Source organism: Suricata suricatta, chromosome 1, assembly GCF_006229205.1.
Source record: "Suricata suricatta isolate VVHF042 chromosome 1, meerkat_22Aug2017_6uvM2_HiC, whole genome shotgun sequence".
Taxonomy (NCBI): Eukaryota; Metazoa; Chordata; class Mammalia; order Carnivora; family Herpestidae; genus Suricata; species Suricata suricatta.
Window position 1 is genome coordinate 26482253 of NC_043700.1, and position 17910 is coordinate 26500162.

Genomic DNA, 17910 nt, shown 5'->3' on the forward strand with positions numbered 1-17910 from the left:
ACAAGTTCAAAAGAAAAATAATTAAAATTTCCAACCATATGTTTGTTTTTATATTTTAAATAAATAATGGGACTCAGATCCCCTTATAGTGAGGTATTTTGTGGAAATATGACAATATGTAAAAAATTCCATCCTTTGTCACTATATTTCAACTTTTGCTGAAAAAGTCTAATTGTCAACTTCAGTATGTGCAAAGGGATACACAATCTCTCAAAATTGTTTCAGGAAATAATTGAGCACAGATGTGAAGAGCACAGTCCTAAAGAAAGTTAGAAGGAAGGGTCATCCAGATTAAGTGTAGACATGTTACCAGCAGAGTAACAAAAATATGACATTTGAATGTCAATCTCCCTCAATAAACTAATAGCCATGAGGGCATCTTTTTGTGGATAGTCCCACCATTAGTGCTATAAATAGCATAGAGTAGATTTTAATAAGTATTTACCACACGGGGGAATAAGTAGATGTAATGAATGAATGTATATACTTGATATACATTATTTCATATTATTTGAGAATGGGAAATTATAAACTGATTTCCACCACAAGTCAAATATAAACCAGATTTTAGTCATAGTCAGACATTAAGTCTCTTAAATTACACAAGAAAAGCCCTAAAAAACACCTTGCTTTATATTTTAAGCAATACATAGCTGAAATTTGAAATAACAACAAATACAGCACTTTAACTTTTTTTTCAAGAGATAAAAAAGTAACTAAATAGGAATGAGTTTGGCAGAAGGGGAGAAATTTGAAATCATTTAGCCATAAATGAAATTTCACTTAAATAAGTTAGGATTCAAAGTCTTTGGTAAAGCCAAAATGTTGTATCATCAGAAGTTCAAAACTTAAATCAAAAAAACAGTACATCCTCTGTCATATCTTAAATTCTAAGTCTTTAGTTAGACAATGTTTTTCTCAGACCTTCAGTACTTTTCCAGTTTCCTCCTCCTCCTCCAAAGATGCACAAAAACCATCACCACCATATGCCTGAACTATGTACTTTTTACTTTCAACATCAGTGGAAATAAGAGTCTGCAAATCATTCACATCTTCCCACTGGTTTTTGCCAGCAAGTACTGAGTACTTGGGAGGTGACTATATCTACTGCCTGGGCATGATTTATAAGTGAAATGGTGGGCATAAATTGTATAGTTGAATTAATGTAAATTAAATATGGGGCACTTGGGTGGCTCAGTCGGTTAAGCATCCCACTTGACTCTACGGCCATACCACCCTGAACGTGCCCGATCTCGTCTGATCTCGGAAGCATCCCACTTGGGCTCAGGCCATGGTCTCATGGTTTCATGGGTTGGAGTCCTGCACCGGGCTCTGTGCTGACAGCTTGGAGCCTGGAGCCTGCTTCAGATTGTCTCCCCCACTTTCTGTCCCTACCCCACTCACGCTCTCAAAAATTAAACGTTAAAAAAAAATTTTAGGGGCGTCTGGGTGACTCAGTTGGTTAAGTATCCCACTTCAGCTCAGGCCATGTCTCGTGGGTTTGAGCCCCGCAACAGGCTCTGTGCTGACAGCTCAGAGTCTGGCGCCTGCTTCAGATTCTATGTCTCCCTCCCTTTCTCTGCTCCTCCCCTGCTCACGCTCTGTCTTGCTCTGTCTTGCTCTGTCTCTCTCTCTCTCTCTCTCCAAAATAAGTAAACATTAAAAAAAAATTTTTTAAGTATACTTAGGTAATCCATAGCAGTGCTAATCTGGTATAACATAAAAGGCTTAAAATATTAAATATTTTTTAGTTCTACTAAAGTGTAATAGGGATACAGGAGACTGCACATATTAAAACATACAATTTGATAAATTTTGACATGTATATACAAATTTACTTCTGAAAATCCCAATCCTCTTCCCCTGCCAAACACTTAAATAGGATTTGTGTCATTTGAGTACAGCACTTACCTTCATGTAATTCACAATCTTAGCAAGAACACCAAACTTATATCCAGAGCTTCCTGACAGAGCTTTCAAATTAAATGATCCATTGCTATGATCTGGAAATGAAGTTCAAAAAACAATTATAATATGTTTCAATTAGATTTGATTATAACTTTTATGCAGCTAAGATTTTTAACTCTAGCAAAATATTTCTTGTTTTGAGCTTCTGCACCCAGTGTATTCTACCTTGTAAAATTTTAGTGAAAAATTCAAATCCTTGAGTGTATAATAAATTTATCAATTTTCACACTAAGACTAAGAACCAAGTGTAAATAATTCAAAAGCATGAAAATACATTTCTTCTGTAAGTACCTCTGTCTCACTCTGTCCTTAATTCTGATTAGTTTTCCCCCCAAGATCAGAGTCATGGCTTTTTTTTTCCCCTGAGAGAGAGAGAGAGAGAGAGAGCGAGAGTGAGCGCACGCAAGCACCAGCGCCTCCCAGGCACCCTAGAGGCATGGCTTTTTTTTTTTTGAAGTTCATTTATTTACTTTTGATTTTTTTTAATGTTTATTTTTGAGACAGATCACAAGAGGGGGAGGGACAGAGAGAGAGGGAGACACAAAATCTGAAGCAGGCTCCAGGCTCTGAGCTGTCAGCACAGAGTCCAACCTGGGGCTCAAACTCACAAACTGTGAGATCATGACCCGAGCCGAAGTTGGACGTTTAACCAACTAAGCCACCCAGGCACCTCTATTTATTTTGACAGAGAAAGTGCAAGTTGAGGGGAAGCGGGGGAGAGAGAGGGAGAGAGTATCCCAAGCAGGCTCCACACGGTCAATGCAGAGTCCAACACGGGGCTTGAACCCACAAACTGTGACATCATGACCTGAGCCAAAGTTGGACGCTAAACAAACTGAGCCACCCAGGTGCCCTAGAGGCATAGCTTTTTAAACAAGAGGACAATACTAATCTCAATCTGACACACAGAGTTTTTCTAATAGACCATGAAAAATGAGTAAATTTCTTCTGAGGTGTACTAAGTTCCATTTATCATTTATTACATCAGTTTCTTCCTATCAACTTAAAGCAAATGGGAATTAATAAAAGAAATACCATAATTAAACTTCAGAGACAAATTAGGGAAAAACAAATTATAGGCCCTGCCACTGCAAAAAGATAGATGCTTAAAAAGAGATGACCGCATGAGGGGCGCTTGGTTGGCTCAGTCGGTTGAGCACCAGATTCCAGCTTAAGTCATGATCTAGCTGTTTGTAAGTTCAAGCCCTGCATAGGGCTCTGTATGACAGTGCAGAGCCTGGAGCCTGCTTCGGATTCTGTGTCTCCCTCTCTCTCTCTCTGCCCCTTCCCTCCTCATGCTCTGTCTCTCTCAAATAAATATTAAAAAGGGGGGAGGAGGGATGACAGCATGAAACAAGGAGGAGCAAATCCTATAGAAGATAATTTGTTTCAGAGCTTGTATCATTTTCTTGCATTTTATAGGCAAAAATCTTAATCCCACCATGAATCACAAATGCATTCCATTTGTCACAAGGAGGAATATTTCAAAAAATAAATTACTAAATACTAGAAAAAAATTTCAGGAGCACCTGGGTGGCTCAGTCAGTTGAGCATCCAACTCTTGCTCAGGTCATGATCACAAGGTTGTGGGTTCAAGCCCCACAGCAGGCTGCACACTGAGCATGGAGTCTACTGGAAATTCACTCCCTCTCTCTCTCTCCCCCTCTGCCCCAGTCCCCCCAAAAAAAGAAAAAACAAAGAAAGCAAACAAAACAAAACAAAACAAAAGAACACTAGAAAAACATTTCAGAATTACACATTCTATTAGCAAACCATCAGCTCAGATATAAAGTACCCATGTGGCTGATCCACAAAGGAAGAGGTTAAATTAAAAGCGGGGGTGGAGGGTGTAATCTCTGGCACCAGTTTGGCAATAATAATTTAAACAAAAGAATGCATTAGAACAGTGCAAGTCAAATGTAACAATTGTCAGAGATCCAAAAGAATAGCTTTTCCCCCCCAGAGAATAGCTTTTAGATGGCAACATAATACTTCTTTGAGATTAGTTCATAAAGTGCTTTACTAAATATGCTGTTTTGAGACTAAAACAAGACTTGATATACAATTTTCCTTTAAAAATCAGTTATAATTTTGACAACTTAATTGGCATATTAAAATCTAGTATGTTTCCAAAAATATTATGAATGTCTTACAGGTGTGCTTTCACATTATTTCAATTATGAAATCCTATGTGGTTCATTTTTCCAAGGTGTTCAGGACACTTTAATAATAACAGCAATAACATTTACTGAACACTTACTATTTGCCAAGTGCATGCTAAATATTTGATTTTCTCATTTAATCCCTCCCAAATATCCTGTCCCCTTTTAAACATAAAAAAACTGAGAGTACTCAGTAGAAGAATACAGGTTCAAATGCAGTTGTAACACTATGAAACACTATGATACTGCCTTGTATGAGAATCACTAATGGGGCACCTGGGTGGCTCAGGTGGCTAAGCGACTGACTCTAGTTTGGGCTCAAGTCATGATCTCACAGTTTCGTTAGTCTGAGGCCCGTGTTGGGCTCTGCATGGATAGTGTAAAGTAGAGAGTCTGCTTGGGATTCTCTACCATTCTCCCTCTTTCAATGCCCCTCCCCTGCTCACAAGGTCTCCGTTTCTCTCAAAATAAATAAATAAGCTTAAATTAAAAAAAAAAAGAATCATTAACTGGCCTTTAACACATACTATTCCATCTGAAAGTGGCTATTATTCTGTCAGAGTATAAAAATTAATAAATGCAGGTTTAATGTTTTCTTGTTTAACTTTAGTAAAATATTGATGAATCACTAGCTTCTACTCCTGAAATCATTATTACACTATATGCTTAGATTTAAATTAAAAAAGAAAAAGTAAAAAGAAAAATTAAAGCAAACTTTATCCTATACTCTTATATAAACGACTAAGTGGGAAAGCTATGGAAAGCAGATGACACTATGTTAAGGATATGCATTATACAAATGTTCAATCATGAACTACATGCAGTTTTGTTTATCATGGAGTCTTATACATTTAGCTCAGTGCCAGGCAGAGTAAACACTCAGTAAGTAATAGCTAAATGAGTAAATGAAGGTAGTAAGTATTTCTATGTACTTTATGGTCCAAGAAAATAATTTGCTAATTTATCTATTATTTTATTTTTTTATTTTTAATGTTTAAAATAACATTAAATGTTTTAACATTTAAAATAATGTTTAATGGTTAAAATAATAATAAAACGTTTATTTGTTTGGGGTGGGGGGAGCAGAGAGAAAGGGAGACAAAGGATCTGAAGCAGGCTCTATGCTAATAGCAATGAGCCCAATGCAGGGCTAGAACTCATGAACTGTGAGATTATGACCTGAGCCAAAGTTGGATGCTTAACCGAGCCACCCAGGTGCCTCTATCTCTTAATTTAAAAAATAATGTGAGCTATAAAATAAAGCCTGCATAGCAAGCATTTACCTAACCTATTGCTATGATAGCCTCTCCACAATGTATAAGCTTGACACTGTTATGGCTGAACTGCACACAACTCTAAATAATTTGCTAATTTATTATTTTATTTTTTTATTTTCTATATGTCATAAATAAAAATATTCTATCTTCAAAGCATGGAAGTTGCAGATTCTTTTGCCGTTTTTTAAAAAATTTTTGAGTACAGTTGACACACAATGTCAGTTTCAGGTATACAATATAGTGATTCAAATTCTCCACAGCCTATACTATGCTCACCCCAAGTGTAGTTACCATCTGTCACCATATAACACTATTATACCATTAAGTGTATTCCCTATGCTGTACCTTTTACTCCTTTTTTACCATTTAAATTTCAGACTGATTCTTTTTAATGTTTTATGTATTTATTTTGAGAGAGAGAGGGCACGTGAGCAGGGGAGGGTCTGAAGAGTGAAGGACTGGGAATCCCAAACAGGCTCTGTGTTGTCAGTGCAGAGGCCAATGCAGGGCTTGAACTCATGAATTGTGAGATCATGACCTGACCTGAGTCAGAAATCAAGAGTCAGACACTTAACTGACTTAGCCACCCAGATGCTCCATTTCACAGACTCTTTTTTAATGTTGGTGGTGTACCTACCAAAATTAACCCTATCCCAACAAGCAGGGCTGAAAACTATTTCTTTTCCCTTAGAATTTCTACTGAATCAAACCACCACATGGAAATAATCACTTCCTAAGGGCATTTAATATATAACACAAGTACTGAAAGAAAAGACCGTTTATGAGATTTTTATGCCCACTTCCGGGAGGAAATATCAAGCTGGCAAACCTGGACTGTTTGTTTCCTAGGTTACTACCTCTCTCAACATTACCTTCTAGCCCTAGCAGTGAAACACTCACTGAAAGATCCGAAATTTTATGGGTTAAACCTAAGGAATCACCAGTTCATTACCAACTCAAATTCCTTTGCAGAAATTTACCTTAAGGACAAACTATAAAGCAAGAAAGAGAGGAGACAGTTGATATCCCAGACAGCTCTATTCAAGTTTATGAATGATTCACACTTAAGGGTGGCAGGACTTAATGCAAATGAACGAAGAGGAAACTGTCAGCTGCATTGTGGTTCAACCAATAGAAGCACAGCTCCATCTTGGATGTGCACTGGACTGCATTACAAACAGACGATACCATCGCTTCAACAGCAGCCTTCCGACAAGAGGTAGGTTTATGCGATCTTTTGCATTTAGTAATACATGTCCTTATGATGTAATTTAAAAAACATTTTGCCATAAAAACTGAGCAGAAAGCTTTGTTCCTACTAAAGACCAAAAACGGCACTGTATTCATTTTGCTGCTTGGTAGGATTTTATTATGAAAATGTGAAGACTGCCTTGTGCTATTTGATAAGCACCCTTACCATCTGTGCCTTATGGAAAATTCATGAGATTTTCTATGAACCTGATCTATATCCAGACCTTAGAGTAAACCATAAGCATTTAATGTTAAGTGGTTACTTGCAAATTTATTTTCTCTGAGCTATTTCATTTCAGCAATTTGGTCTGCCTTAACAAAGGATTTTTCTTAAAGAAAAATCTAGACTAAAAGCAAATCCTAGACTAAAGCTTTCTGATTATATGCGCAAATTATATTGGCTGGTAAAAAGCAGTCACTTACAAGAAAGTTTGTTATATTTGTTATATTTTAACAAATATGAGAAAATAGTTCAAAACTATTTATTTGACTTTGAGTGCAGATGCAGAGAATGTTGAGAAATTGTCATGACTGTGATTTTTACGTAAAAATAAAAGGACCATAAAGGTTATCATTAGATGGGCTGCATTATACGGTAACCAAAAAGATCAATTTGTAGAGCTTCAGACTTTCCTAACATTTTAACTAAAACAATTCCTCACAGTTAAATTTTTAAAATTGTATTACTGTAATAACACAAGTCATTCTATTATTAAATAACCTTCTTAACTAGCCTTTCATTTTTTATATGTCACAAAAATATATTTATAACCGTATTTTAATATAATGTTAAAATTATTCTTAAACTGATCCTCAAACACATAGCAAGTCTTTTGGATAAACTACATTTTAAAATAAAAAGATGTTTTAAGAAGAACTGGTTAAGGGAGGAATATATGGCACCTTTCAAGGTAGGTATTAAGATTATTTTCATGGCTCAGAGTAACTATTCATGTCTACTAAAAAATTAGTATCAACTACTAACCAAATTTCTAGTTTTTTAATAGTCAAGCATGAAAATGCCATTACTTAGTAGGTCCTGGAGTTCCAGGATATTACCTATACATACTGATCTAAAGATTCAACTTCTGCCCTTTTCTTTGCTGATAAATTTATTTAAATTTTAAGACTATTTTCATAATTTTTATTCATTCCATTTCTTATTCAGCATTCAAAAGCATAAGTAAAGTGTCCCTTATGAAGCCCAAAGGTTGCTGGAAGAAGATATTATATTTCTCCAGGTTCAGCACAATGGGGTTAATTACCTAGAAAATATTCCTGCTTGCTGTACGAAGTATGGGAGCCAAAAAAAAAGGCTCGGATAAATTAAAAACAACCTTGTCAAATAAAACAGTTTACAATTTACCTGAAATTTCAGTTACAAATTTCAGTTACAAATACTCTCCTCTATTATTAGCACTATAATCAGCCTACATCTTCCTGGTGATCTATCTATAGTTAGCACAGATGTAGGTTCACTGCTCCTTCACCAAACTGACCAGACGCACGGCCTATCTCAGAAAGGTCCAGGGCTGGGCGCACTGCTCTATATCTAGGGGCCAATTTGGTTAATTAATAATAAAAATTAATTGATCGTATTTCAAAGCGATATGCTTAAAGGCACTAGAGAATTCAACTCAAGGGTTTTAACATAATTAGAGCAAAAACATAATTTTATTCGGATCTGGCAATTCAAGGTTCCAGAACTTTCAAGTTCTATCCCCATAAATATTTCACTAGGGCCTTCTGAAATAGGAGGGGGGAAAAGGTGAAGAAAATAAACCAAAAATTAACCTTAAAAAATACAGTATTTACTTTAATACTCCTCATTCCTATAATGAAATTTTAAAAAGGATGAAGATTCATAAAAGCACACAATTTTTTTTACCATTTACTCTTCTTCATAAAGCAGGTACTTGATATAAATTTAATTTTAATTTCAAAAATACAGTCTCAGAGTACAAGAAAATCCTAATACTAATACTTTCCTGCATGTCTGTCTTCTCCATCAAAGTAAGTTTCAGATTTTACCCTAAATTTAGCACACACATACACACACACAAAAAAATGCTAGAGCTATACTGTACTTAAAAATAAACCTCATTAAATATAAGGTAGAAAATGACCCCATATTTCACAGTCTACTTTTTTTTTCAGCTCTGCCTAGATTCTAACTAAAGAGTGAATGTTTTGAGTTGCTCATCAGTTATCAATACACTCACATGAGAGGCAAACTGTCATCATTTATAACATAAACTGTCATCATTTACGACATGTGTGTACTCTTCTTTAAACTGCTTAGACACTTCTAATCAAAATGATACTGTTTACTGATTCTGGTTTTAATTTTTTAGAAGTAATCCAGAAAATTCAATAAATCTATCAAATAGATATATAACACAACAGACTTTTAACACCAAGGCAAGGAATAATTTCAAAACATATTAGTTTGGATTTGGATAAGTACTATATTCAAACGGTTCAAAAACTAAAATATAACAAGATATACTTTGAGAAATCTCATACACATGCCTGTTTCTCAGCTCTCCCCTCCAGCCAACCTGACAAATAATCACTATTATTTCTTGTATATATCTTTCCAAAATGTTTGCATAGATACAAGCAAATTAAAATATGTATTATTTCCCCCTTTCCTATACGTACTGTCCTGTATCTTGCTCTTTTCATTTAACAGTGATTTCACCTAAAAATCTTTTCATATCACTACACAGTAACCTCAGTCACACAGAATATTCAATTGTATAGATATACTATATTAATTTTAACCAGAAGAATAGTTCACTGATGGGTACAAGCTAACTTCAAATGACCGAATTTAGTTTGTGTCTGACTGCCTGCCCCTGCCTTTCCCCTTCCCTTCCCTCCCTCCATTTTTTGGGAGGGAGAGTCAAGAGGGTTTGAAAAATTTTAAACAGTTCACTTGCACCTAAAAGTAAATAGAATATAAAGTTCCTTAAACAAACTTTCCAATAATTCTAATTTTTTATATTTTGAGAGAGAGAGCACAACCAGGGTAGGGGTGGAGAGAAGAGACAGAGAATCCCAAACAGGCTCCACAGTGGCAGCACAGAGCCTGATGTGGGGCTCAAACTCATGAGACATGAGATCATGACCTGAGCTGAAGGTAGCCACTTAACCAACTGAGACACCCAGGTGCCCTTCCAATAATTCTAAAATTTCTATTTCATTTTGGAATAGAAACATCCATTAGTCTTTACAATTTCTCCTCAGTTTTAAAGTCAATACAAATGAGAAACCCCTATTCATAAAAAGTTAAAATACAAAGTAATAACTTCAGTATAACTTCAACTGGGTAGGAGTTAAGATTTATATAGTCAATTTCTAGAGGAAACAAATTAAAAGTTTGATATGTTAGCAAGACAGCATAATTAGCAAAGCTTTTAATTTAAAAAAAATTAGTATAATGTAAAAATGAAATAAAATTACTATATTGCTTCTGAAGTCAATAATTAAATAGCATTTAATAAGGTATATTACACTAAAGGACATAATGTGGAAAGAAATTCTCAGATTTTAATAAGGTATTAACCTGGGGTGCCTGGCTGGTTAAAGCATAAATTTCTTGATACTGGGGTTGTGAGTTTGAGTTCCACAATGGATGTAGAGATTACTTAAAAATATAAATCTTAAAAAATAAAAATTAAAAGGAATCAGGGTACCTAGGTGGCTCAGTCGGTTAAGCGTCCAACTCTTTCTTGGTTTCGGCTCAGGTCATGGTCTCACAGTTCATGAGTTTGAGCTCCACATCAGGCTCCATGCTAACAGTGCAGAGTCTGCTTGGGAGTCTCTCTCCCTCTCTCTCTCTCTGCCTCTCCCCCACTTGCTTACGCACACATGCTCTCTCCCTCTCTCTCTCTCTCTCTCTCTCAAAAGTAAATAAATAAATAAGGAATCAACCTGAAAGGCCTTAACAGAAAGTCTAAGGAGCTATGTTTACCCAGGTAAAATGATTAGATAGGCCCTCCAGTGATTCTTCCTTTTTATCTATCCATATGATAAATGGCACTGTTCTCTATTTCCTCAAAGTCCCATTCTTCTTCTCCTTCTCTTATATTTGCTCTGCTTTTCAAAAAGGACCCAGAACTCATTCACACTGAAGTAAATATAACTAACAATGAGTGCTATCCCTCCCAGGAGGATCTGCATTAGTACTAAAAATTTTTTAAAGTTACAAAGCTGAACATTTTCTGGGCATTTATATGTCTGCACACACACGTCGCTACTCCACTAGGAAGGGTGGCTCAAAAAGAACTATTATTTGTCCCCATTTGAGTCCATTTCTATGGGTTACTTTACTTGTGTGCATGGAGATTAGAATCAGAGGCAGCACCAATGCAGAGGACGGAGGAGGGGCCTATCAAGACATCCACAGTAGACTCCCAGGGCACCACTTACCGTGTACTCTACATGAATGGCACCCACAGCACAATACGAATGGGGCTCCCTGGAAGTCTGCAACGTAGCAGTCCCACTTCCTGTAAGAATGTGCTAAGAAGAGGGGCACTTGAGTGGCTTAGTCCATTAAGCATCCAACTCTTGGTTTCAGCTGGAGTCACAATCTGGCTGTTGTGAGACTGAGCCCTGAGTCAGGCTCCATGCTGACAGCACAGAGCCCTGGCTGGGGATTCTCTCTCTCTGCCCCTACCCTGCTCATGCTTTCCATCTCAAAATAAAATAAACAATCATTTAAGAAAAAAAAAAAGGAATATGCCATGAAGAGAAAAGTTTAAGGGATAAGAGAGAGAGAGGGCAACTCTAAAAGGCTGGGTCTCTAGACAAAGTTTGAAAATATTGTAATGTACGGGGACGGTCCTCACGTACCTGTGTTCCAGATGTATTTTTGTATGTCCCAGAACTAATAAAAGCAATTGATCCAGTTACTCGGTTACTATCTGTTAGTCTGCTATCCCTTGTTTCAAGATGAAGGATCACCACAAACCATGAAATTGAAGGATTCTTAAATCCAAAATGAAAGACTGAATTTATGCCTTGACTTCTGGCCTCAGTTTTTTGTTTTCTGTTTTTTGAAAGCGAGAGCACAGAGAGAAAACAAGAGTGCATGCATGAACAAGTGGGATAGAACAGAGGGAGAGGAAAAGAGAGAATCTTAAGCAGGGTCCATGCCCAGCACAGGCCAGAGTCAGGGCTTAATCCAAGGACCCTGGGATCATGACCTGAGCTGATATCAAGAGTGAACCACTTAACCAAATGAACCACCAAGGTACCCCTCGGATCATCAATTTAATCTTAAAAAAAACACAAAGAAAGAAACCAAGTCCATCTAGAGAGATGCAGTTATTTCTCAAGCAAATATGATTTAAAGAAAACGAAAACCTTTGGTGTGCCTGGCTGGCTCAGTCAGTAGAGCACGTGACTCATGATCTCGGGTTGTGTGTTCAAGCCCTATGTTGGGCAAGGAGTTTACTTAGAAGTAATAAATTATAAAAAGATAGAAAACAAAAACCTTGGAAACTATTAGTTTATCAACTTCAAAGTTTTAAAATTACATTTACGGGGCGCCTGGGTGGCTCAGTAGGTTAAACCTCCAACTTCAGCTCAGGTCATGATCTCACATTCATGGGTTCGAGCCCCGCCTCGGGCTCTGTACTGACGGCTCAGAGCCTGGAGCCTGCTTCTGATGCTGTGTCTCCTCCCTCTCTCTCTGCCTCTCTCCATCTCATGCTCTGTCTCTCTCTGTATCAAAACTAAACGAAACATTAAAAAAAAACTACATTTATAAAGAAAACAAAGAAATTATACTGTTATGGCTCTGGGTGTTAAGTTACTTTAAAAAAAAATTTTTTTTTTTTTACTGTTTTCTTAATTTATTTGAGAGAGAGAGAGAGAGAGAGAGAGAGAGAGAGACAGGGAGATAGTATGAGCAGGGGAGGGTCAGAGAAAGAGGGAGACACAGAATCTGAAGACACGGTCCAGGCTCTGAGGTAGCTGCCAGCACAGAGTCTGATAAGGGGCTCGAACCCACAAACCATGAGATTGTGACCTGAGCCGAAGTCGGATGCTTAACCAACTAAGCCACCCAGGCACCCCTTAAATCACTTATTCACTTTGTTGCTGTGAAAATGATATGGTGGCTATGTTAAAAAACAAAATCCTCACCTTTTAAGAGATATACACTGAGTATGTCTAGGAAAAGTAATGATGTCTGGAATTTGCTTCAAAATAATCGAGGGGTGGGGCGCCTGGGAGGTTCAGTCAGTTAAGTGTCGGACTTCAGCTCAGGTCATGATCTCATGATTCATGGGTTCGAGCCCCGCGTCAGGCTCTGTGCTGAAAGCTCAGAGCCTGGAGCCTGTTTCCGATTCTGTGTCTTCCTCTCTCTCTGCCCCTCCCCTGCTCACGCTCTGTCTCTGTGTCTCAAAAATAAATACATGTTTAAAAAAAAACATTAAAAACATTGTAGTTGTAATTTGATTATTGCAAGGAAAACCCTAAATGATCTGTGTTACCTGTTGTAGGATGTCTCTGTGCTGTATCTTTTCGGCCTCCTAGCATCAAAATCACCTCACAATCTTTAAAAGAACACAAGTCTACTTCAGACCTACTAAATAGAACATGTATTTTAAATTTATTTTGAGGGACACCTGGGTGGCTCAGTCAGTTAAGTGTCCAGCTTCGGCTCAGGTCATGATCTCATGGTTCGTGGGTTCGAGCCCCGCGTCAGGCTCTGTGCTGACAGCTTGCAGCCTGGAGCCTGCTTCGGATTCTGTGTCTCCCTCTCTCTCTCTGACCCTCCCCTGATCACACTGTCTTCTGCCTCTCAAAAATTAATAAAATGTTAAAAAAAAATAATAATAATCTAGGGGCATGGGGCACCTAGGTGGCACAGTCAGAAGAGCATGCAACTCTCGATCCCAGGGTTGTTGAGTTCGAGCCTCACACTGGGCATACAGGTTACTTAAATAAATAAACAAACTTAAAAAAATATAATCTATGGGGTGGAAGCAAATGGGTAAAGGTACAGACGAAATGGTAACTGAAGCTGTATTATGAGCATACAGGGGTTCATTATACTCCTACTCTTCAACGATCTTGAAGTTTTATTTATTTATTTTGCTTTGAGGACATTTGAAGTTTTATTTAATTAAAATATACTCTCACACACAAGTATCTCCAGCATTCAGAAAACTATCTGGGGTACAGTAGATAACCAATAGATATTTGTTTACAAGAATGAATGAAAGTCTATTTACAACTATGTAGGAAAGAAAAAATGACACAAAATAAGTCATTTCTTTAATAAAGTTTTCAAACTGACAGCATTCATTGAATTAAGGAAGCAGAACTATTTCTTTTCTGTTATTTCCAAAATTCTTAGTAGGTAAGCATTTTATAATTTTTTAAAATTAAGATTCAAGAAGAGGTGCCTGGGTGGCTCAGTCAGTTGAGCATCTGGTTCTTGGTTTCAGTTCAGGTCATAATCTCACAGTTCATGCATTTGAGCCCCTTGCTGGGCTCAGCACTGACCATGCAAAACGTGTTTGGGAATATCTCTCTCTCCCTCTCTATCTCTCCCCCATGTGCATGCATGCTCACTCTCTCAAACTTTAAAAAAAAGGTAAAATATTCATATCCGTAATTCATTCAGTTACTACTATGATATACTTAACAAAAAAAATTCTAAGATTAAGGTCTTTTCATAGGCAACATGAACCTAAGTTTTATTATCCTTATTCTGAAAACTGGCATTATCTAACTTTTCTTTCTCTAACATTTTTCACTCAGTCACTATTTCTTGATTCAGGTCACTTGTCTTCTAAGTATAAAGGAGAGGAAATAGAAATACACTGAGCCAACAAAGTGAGAAGGATCCACAAAGGTAATGAGAAAAGCTTTTCTGGGGGCAGTATGAAGAATACCACCTTAAAATGCTAAGATCTTTTTGTAGTTAACAGATCACTGACCACTGTTTTAGTTAAATTTTAAAACAATTCAGCTGCTCCTTTTCCCCTTCTATTAGTTTCTGTATATAAATCTTAAATACAGGTTTGTCTAGCAAATGACACACATAAAAAATACATAGTATGGGGGCACCTGGGTGGCTTAGTCAGTTAAGCATCCGAATCTTGATTTTCACTCAGGTCATGATTTCAGTTTGTGAGTTCGAGCCCTGCATCAGCCTCTGCACTGACAGCATGGAGGCTGCTTCGGATTCTCTGTCACCCTCTCTCTCTTTCAAAAATAAATAAATAAGCATTTAAGAAACAAACGTGTGTGTGTGTGTGTGTGTGTGTGTGTGTGTGTGTGTGTGTAGTATCGTTTACAAAGTACACTGCCATAAGATAAAGAAAAAATTCAAAAATACCATGGGCATTAATTCTGGCAGAAAATAAAACAACTCATGTTACCTACATAAATTTACTAACAAACCTTAGTACTGAGACTTGAATTGACAAATCTGTAGAATTTGATTACATGTATTCATTTTCTACCTTTTTACAGATTCAAAAGAACCAATACAAGAAGTACAATTCCTAAGAATGGCCTCCCTGAGCTCCAGCCTCTGGAATGAAACCACTACTTCTGTTTATCAGTACCTTGGTTTTCAAGTTCAAAAAATTTACCCTTTCCATGATAACTGGAACACTGCCTGCTTTGTCATTCTGCTTTTATTCATATTTACAGTGGTATCTTTAGTCGTGCTGGCTTTCCTTTATGAAGTGCTTGACTGTTGCTGCTGTGTAAAAAACAAGACTGTGAAAGACTTGAAAAGTGAACCAAACCCTCTCAGAAGTATGATGGACAACATCAGAAAACGTGAAATTGAAGTGGTCTAACACTCAACCTAAGATGAACAAAATCTCTGAAAATAGCCTTCAACTACTGAGAAAAAAGGAAAATTTTGTGAGGCCAACTGTTATTATAAAATTGACTCTGAGGGGCGCCTGGTGGTTCAGTCGGTTAAGCGTCCAATCAGCTCACATCATGATCTCACAGCTCATAAGTTTGAGCCCTGTGTCGGGCTGTGTGCTGACAGCTCAGAGCCTAGAACCTGCTTCAGACTCTGTATCTCCCTCTCTCTCTGCTCCTCCCCGTGCTTGCAGTTTCTCTCTCTCTCTCACACACAAAAATAAATAAACATTAAAAAAAAAATTTTAACTGACTGATTCTGAATAATTAAAAGATTTCTAATAGAAGGGAAAAACAAGTTAAATATGCACTTTCTGTGTGTGTAGCCCTTTCATTAAATATACACGAAATCTTCACAAATGTAAATAAGTTACCAATCTACTTAAAATGGCATTTCAAAAACTGGATAAAAGATTCCTAGATTTCAATATTAAGCAGCAAAATGTAAGCTAGAAAACACAAGCAAGATCAAATAATTTTGACCTAAATAAACAATGTAGACCAAAACAATAACTACCCTCCATGTTTTGATCATAAAATGATAAGATAATAATAAATGATATATAATAAAATAAATAATAACTTAAATAATTAAAAAACTAAATCTAAAGTAAAAATGATTCCACATATACATAAAGTCCCTACTTATTAAAAAGCAGTATTTTCTAGTTTACTGAAGACAACTTATCCACTTTTTAAAGACTTAGGTGTTATGTAAAGATTAGTGTGGAAAAAAGTCTCAAAATAGAAAGGTCACAAGTAAACTTGCATAAAATTTTCATAAAATGGACTTACTGTTAAAATAATAAATATATAGTATAAGAAGGACCAGGCTGTTTTTAAACTAAAACTTTCTAGTACACCGCTAAATTGTATTTCTTGAGCTTTTTCTTTTGTTGCTCATATTCATATTCTCAAGGGCTAAAGATACCCCCCCCAAAAAAAGACAAAACATAGGACCATGTAACACCTGTTAAACACTTTAGTTTTGGGGCGCCTGGGTGGCTCAGTCGGTTAAGCATCTGACTTCAGCTCAGGTCATGATCTTGTAGCTTGGAAGTTGGAGCCCCACACTGGGCTCTGTGCTGACAGCTTGGAGCCTGGAGCCTGCTTCAGGTTCTGTGTCTCCCTCTCCCGCTGCCCCTCCCCTGCTCATACTCTGTCTCTCCCCAAAATAAATAAACATTTAAAAATATTTTAAAAAACGATTAAAAACTCTTCAACAAACTGGGGCACCTGGGTGGCTCAGTTGGTTAAGTGTCCAACTCCTGGTTTCAGCTCAGGTCATGATATCACAGTTTGTGAGATCAACCCTACACTGGGCTCTGTGCTTAGAGTGCGGAGTCTGCCTGAGATTCTCTCTCTGCCCCCTCCCCAACTCATGCTATATCTGTCTCTCTCATATAAATAAACTTAAAAAAAAATAGAGGCGCCTGGGTGGCTCAGTCGGTTGGACCTCTGACTTCAGCTCAGGTCATGATCTCACAGTTCATGGGTTCAAGCCCCACGTCAGGCTCCGTGCTGACGGCTCAGAGCCTGGAGCCTGCTTCAGATTCTGTGTCTCCCTCTCTCTCTGACCCTCCCCAGTCATGCTCTCTCTGTCTCAAAAATAAATAAAACATTTTAAAAAAGGATTAAAAAAAATAAAAAAATAACAACTTAAAAAAAACCTCTCAACAACAACAACAAAAAAACCTCTCAACAACTGGAAGTAGAGGGAAACTTCAACCTGATAATGGGCATCTACACGATCCATGCAGCTAAAATCATACATGATGACGGAAGACTGAATGCTTTTCCCCTAAGATAAGGAACAAGGCAAAGCTGCTCACTCTCACTACCTGTATTCAACATTCATATTAGCCAGTCCAGGGAGGGAGAGAGGAAAGAGAAGAGGAGGAGAGGGAGAGAGGGAAGGAGGAAAAAAGGAAGAAAAGGCATTCACATTGGAAAGAACGAATAAATCTGTCCTTATTCACAGATGACACAATCTCGCATGTAAAAAAATCCTATGGAATTCACACAAAAAACAAGAAATAATGAACAAGTTCAGCAAAGTTGCAGAATACAAGATCAATGTACAAAAATCTATTGTACTTCACTATACTAGGAATAAATAATCCAAAAATCAAATTAAGAAAACAGTTTCACTCACAGTAATATCAAAAAGAATAAAATACTTAGGAATAAATTAAACAAAATAAGTGTTAAGACTTATACATTAAAAACTACAGTACATGGCGGCTCAGTCAGTTAAGCATCCCAACTTCGGCTCAGGTCATCATCTCAGGGTTCGTGAGTTTGAGCCCCACGTCGGGATCTGTGCTGACAGCTCAGAGCCT

General features: G+C 37.1%; 2 protein-coding genes across 4 annotated transcripts in view; one reads left to right on the plus strand and one right to left on the minus strand.

Moving 5' to 3' along the window:
- Positions 1 to 17910, minus strand: part of GTF2E2 (general transcription factor IIE subunit 2) — a 72953-nt gene that overhangs the window by 42867 nt on the left and 12176 nt on the right. Inside the window, exon 3 of the mRNA XM_029935648.1 lies at positions 1912 to 2003. Coding sequence (XP_029791508.1) covers positions 1912 to 2003 — 92 coding nt within the window. The remainder of the gene's footprint in view (positions 1 to 1911; positions 2004 to 17910) is intronic.
- On the plus strand, positions 6323 to 15665 carry SMIM18 (small integral membrane protein 18). Of its 3 annotated transcripts, none has more exons than XM_029935666.1 (3): positions 6335 to 6626; positions 14444 to 14537; positions 15161 to 15665. In XM_029935666.1, the coding sequence occupies exon 3, from the start codon at positions 15199 to 15201 to the stop codon at positions 15493 to 15495; it is 297 nt and encodes a 98-aa protein (XP_029791526.1). In that variant the 5' UTR covers positions 6335 to 6626; positions 14444 to 14537; positions 15161 to 15198; the 3' UTR covers positions 15496 to 15665. The 3 variants fall into 3 exon arrangements, with proteins under 3 accessions (XP_029791517.1, XP_029791526.1, XP_029791530.1); XM_029935670.1 differs by having other exon boundaries at positions 14463 to 14537; XM_029935657.1 differs by lacking the exon at positions 14444 to 14537 and having other exon boundaries at positions 6323 to 6626.

Excerpts from the sequence above, each read along its gene's own strand:
- SMIM18 (XM_029935657.1), top strand. The coding sequence starts at position 6,491 with ATGCAAATGAACGAAGAGGAAACTGTCAGCTGCATTGTGGTTCAACCA. Across the intron at positions 6,627-15,160 it reads CAGCAGCCTTCCGACAAGAG|ATTCAAAAGAACCAATACAA; the intron begins GTAGGTTTATGC and ends ACCTTTTTACAG.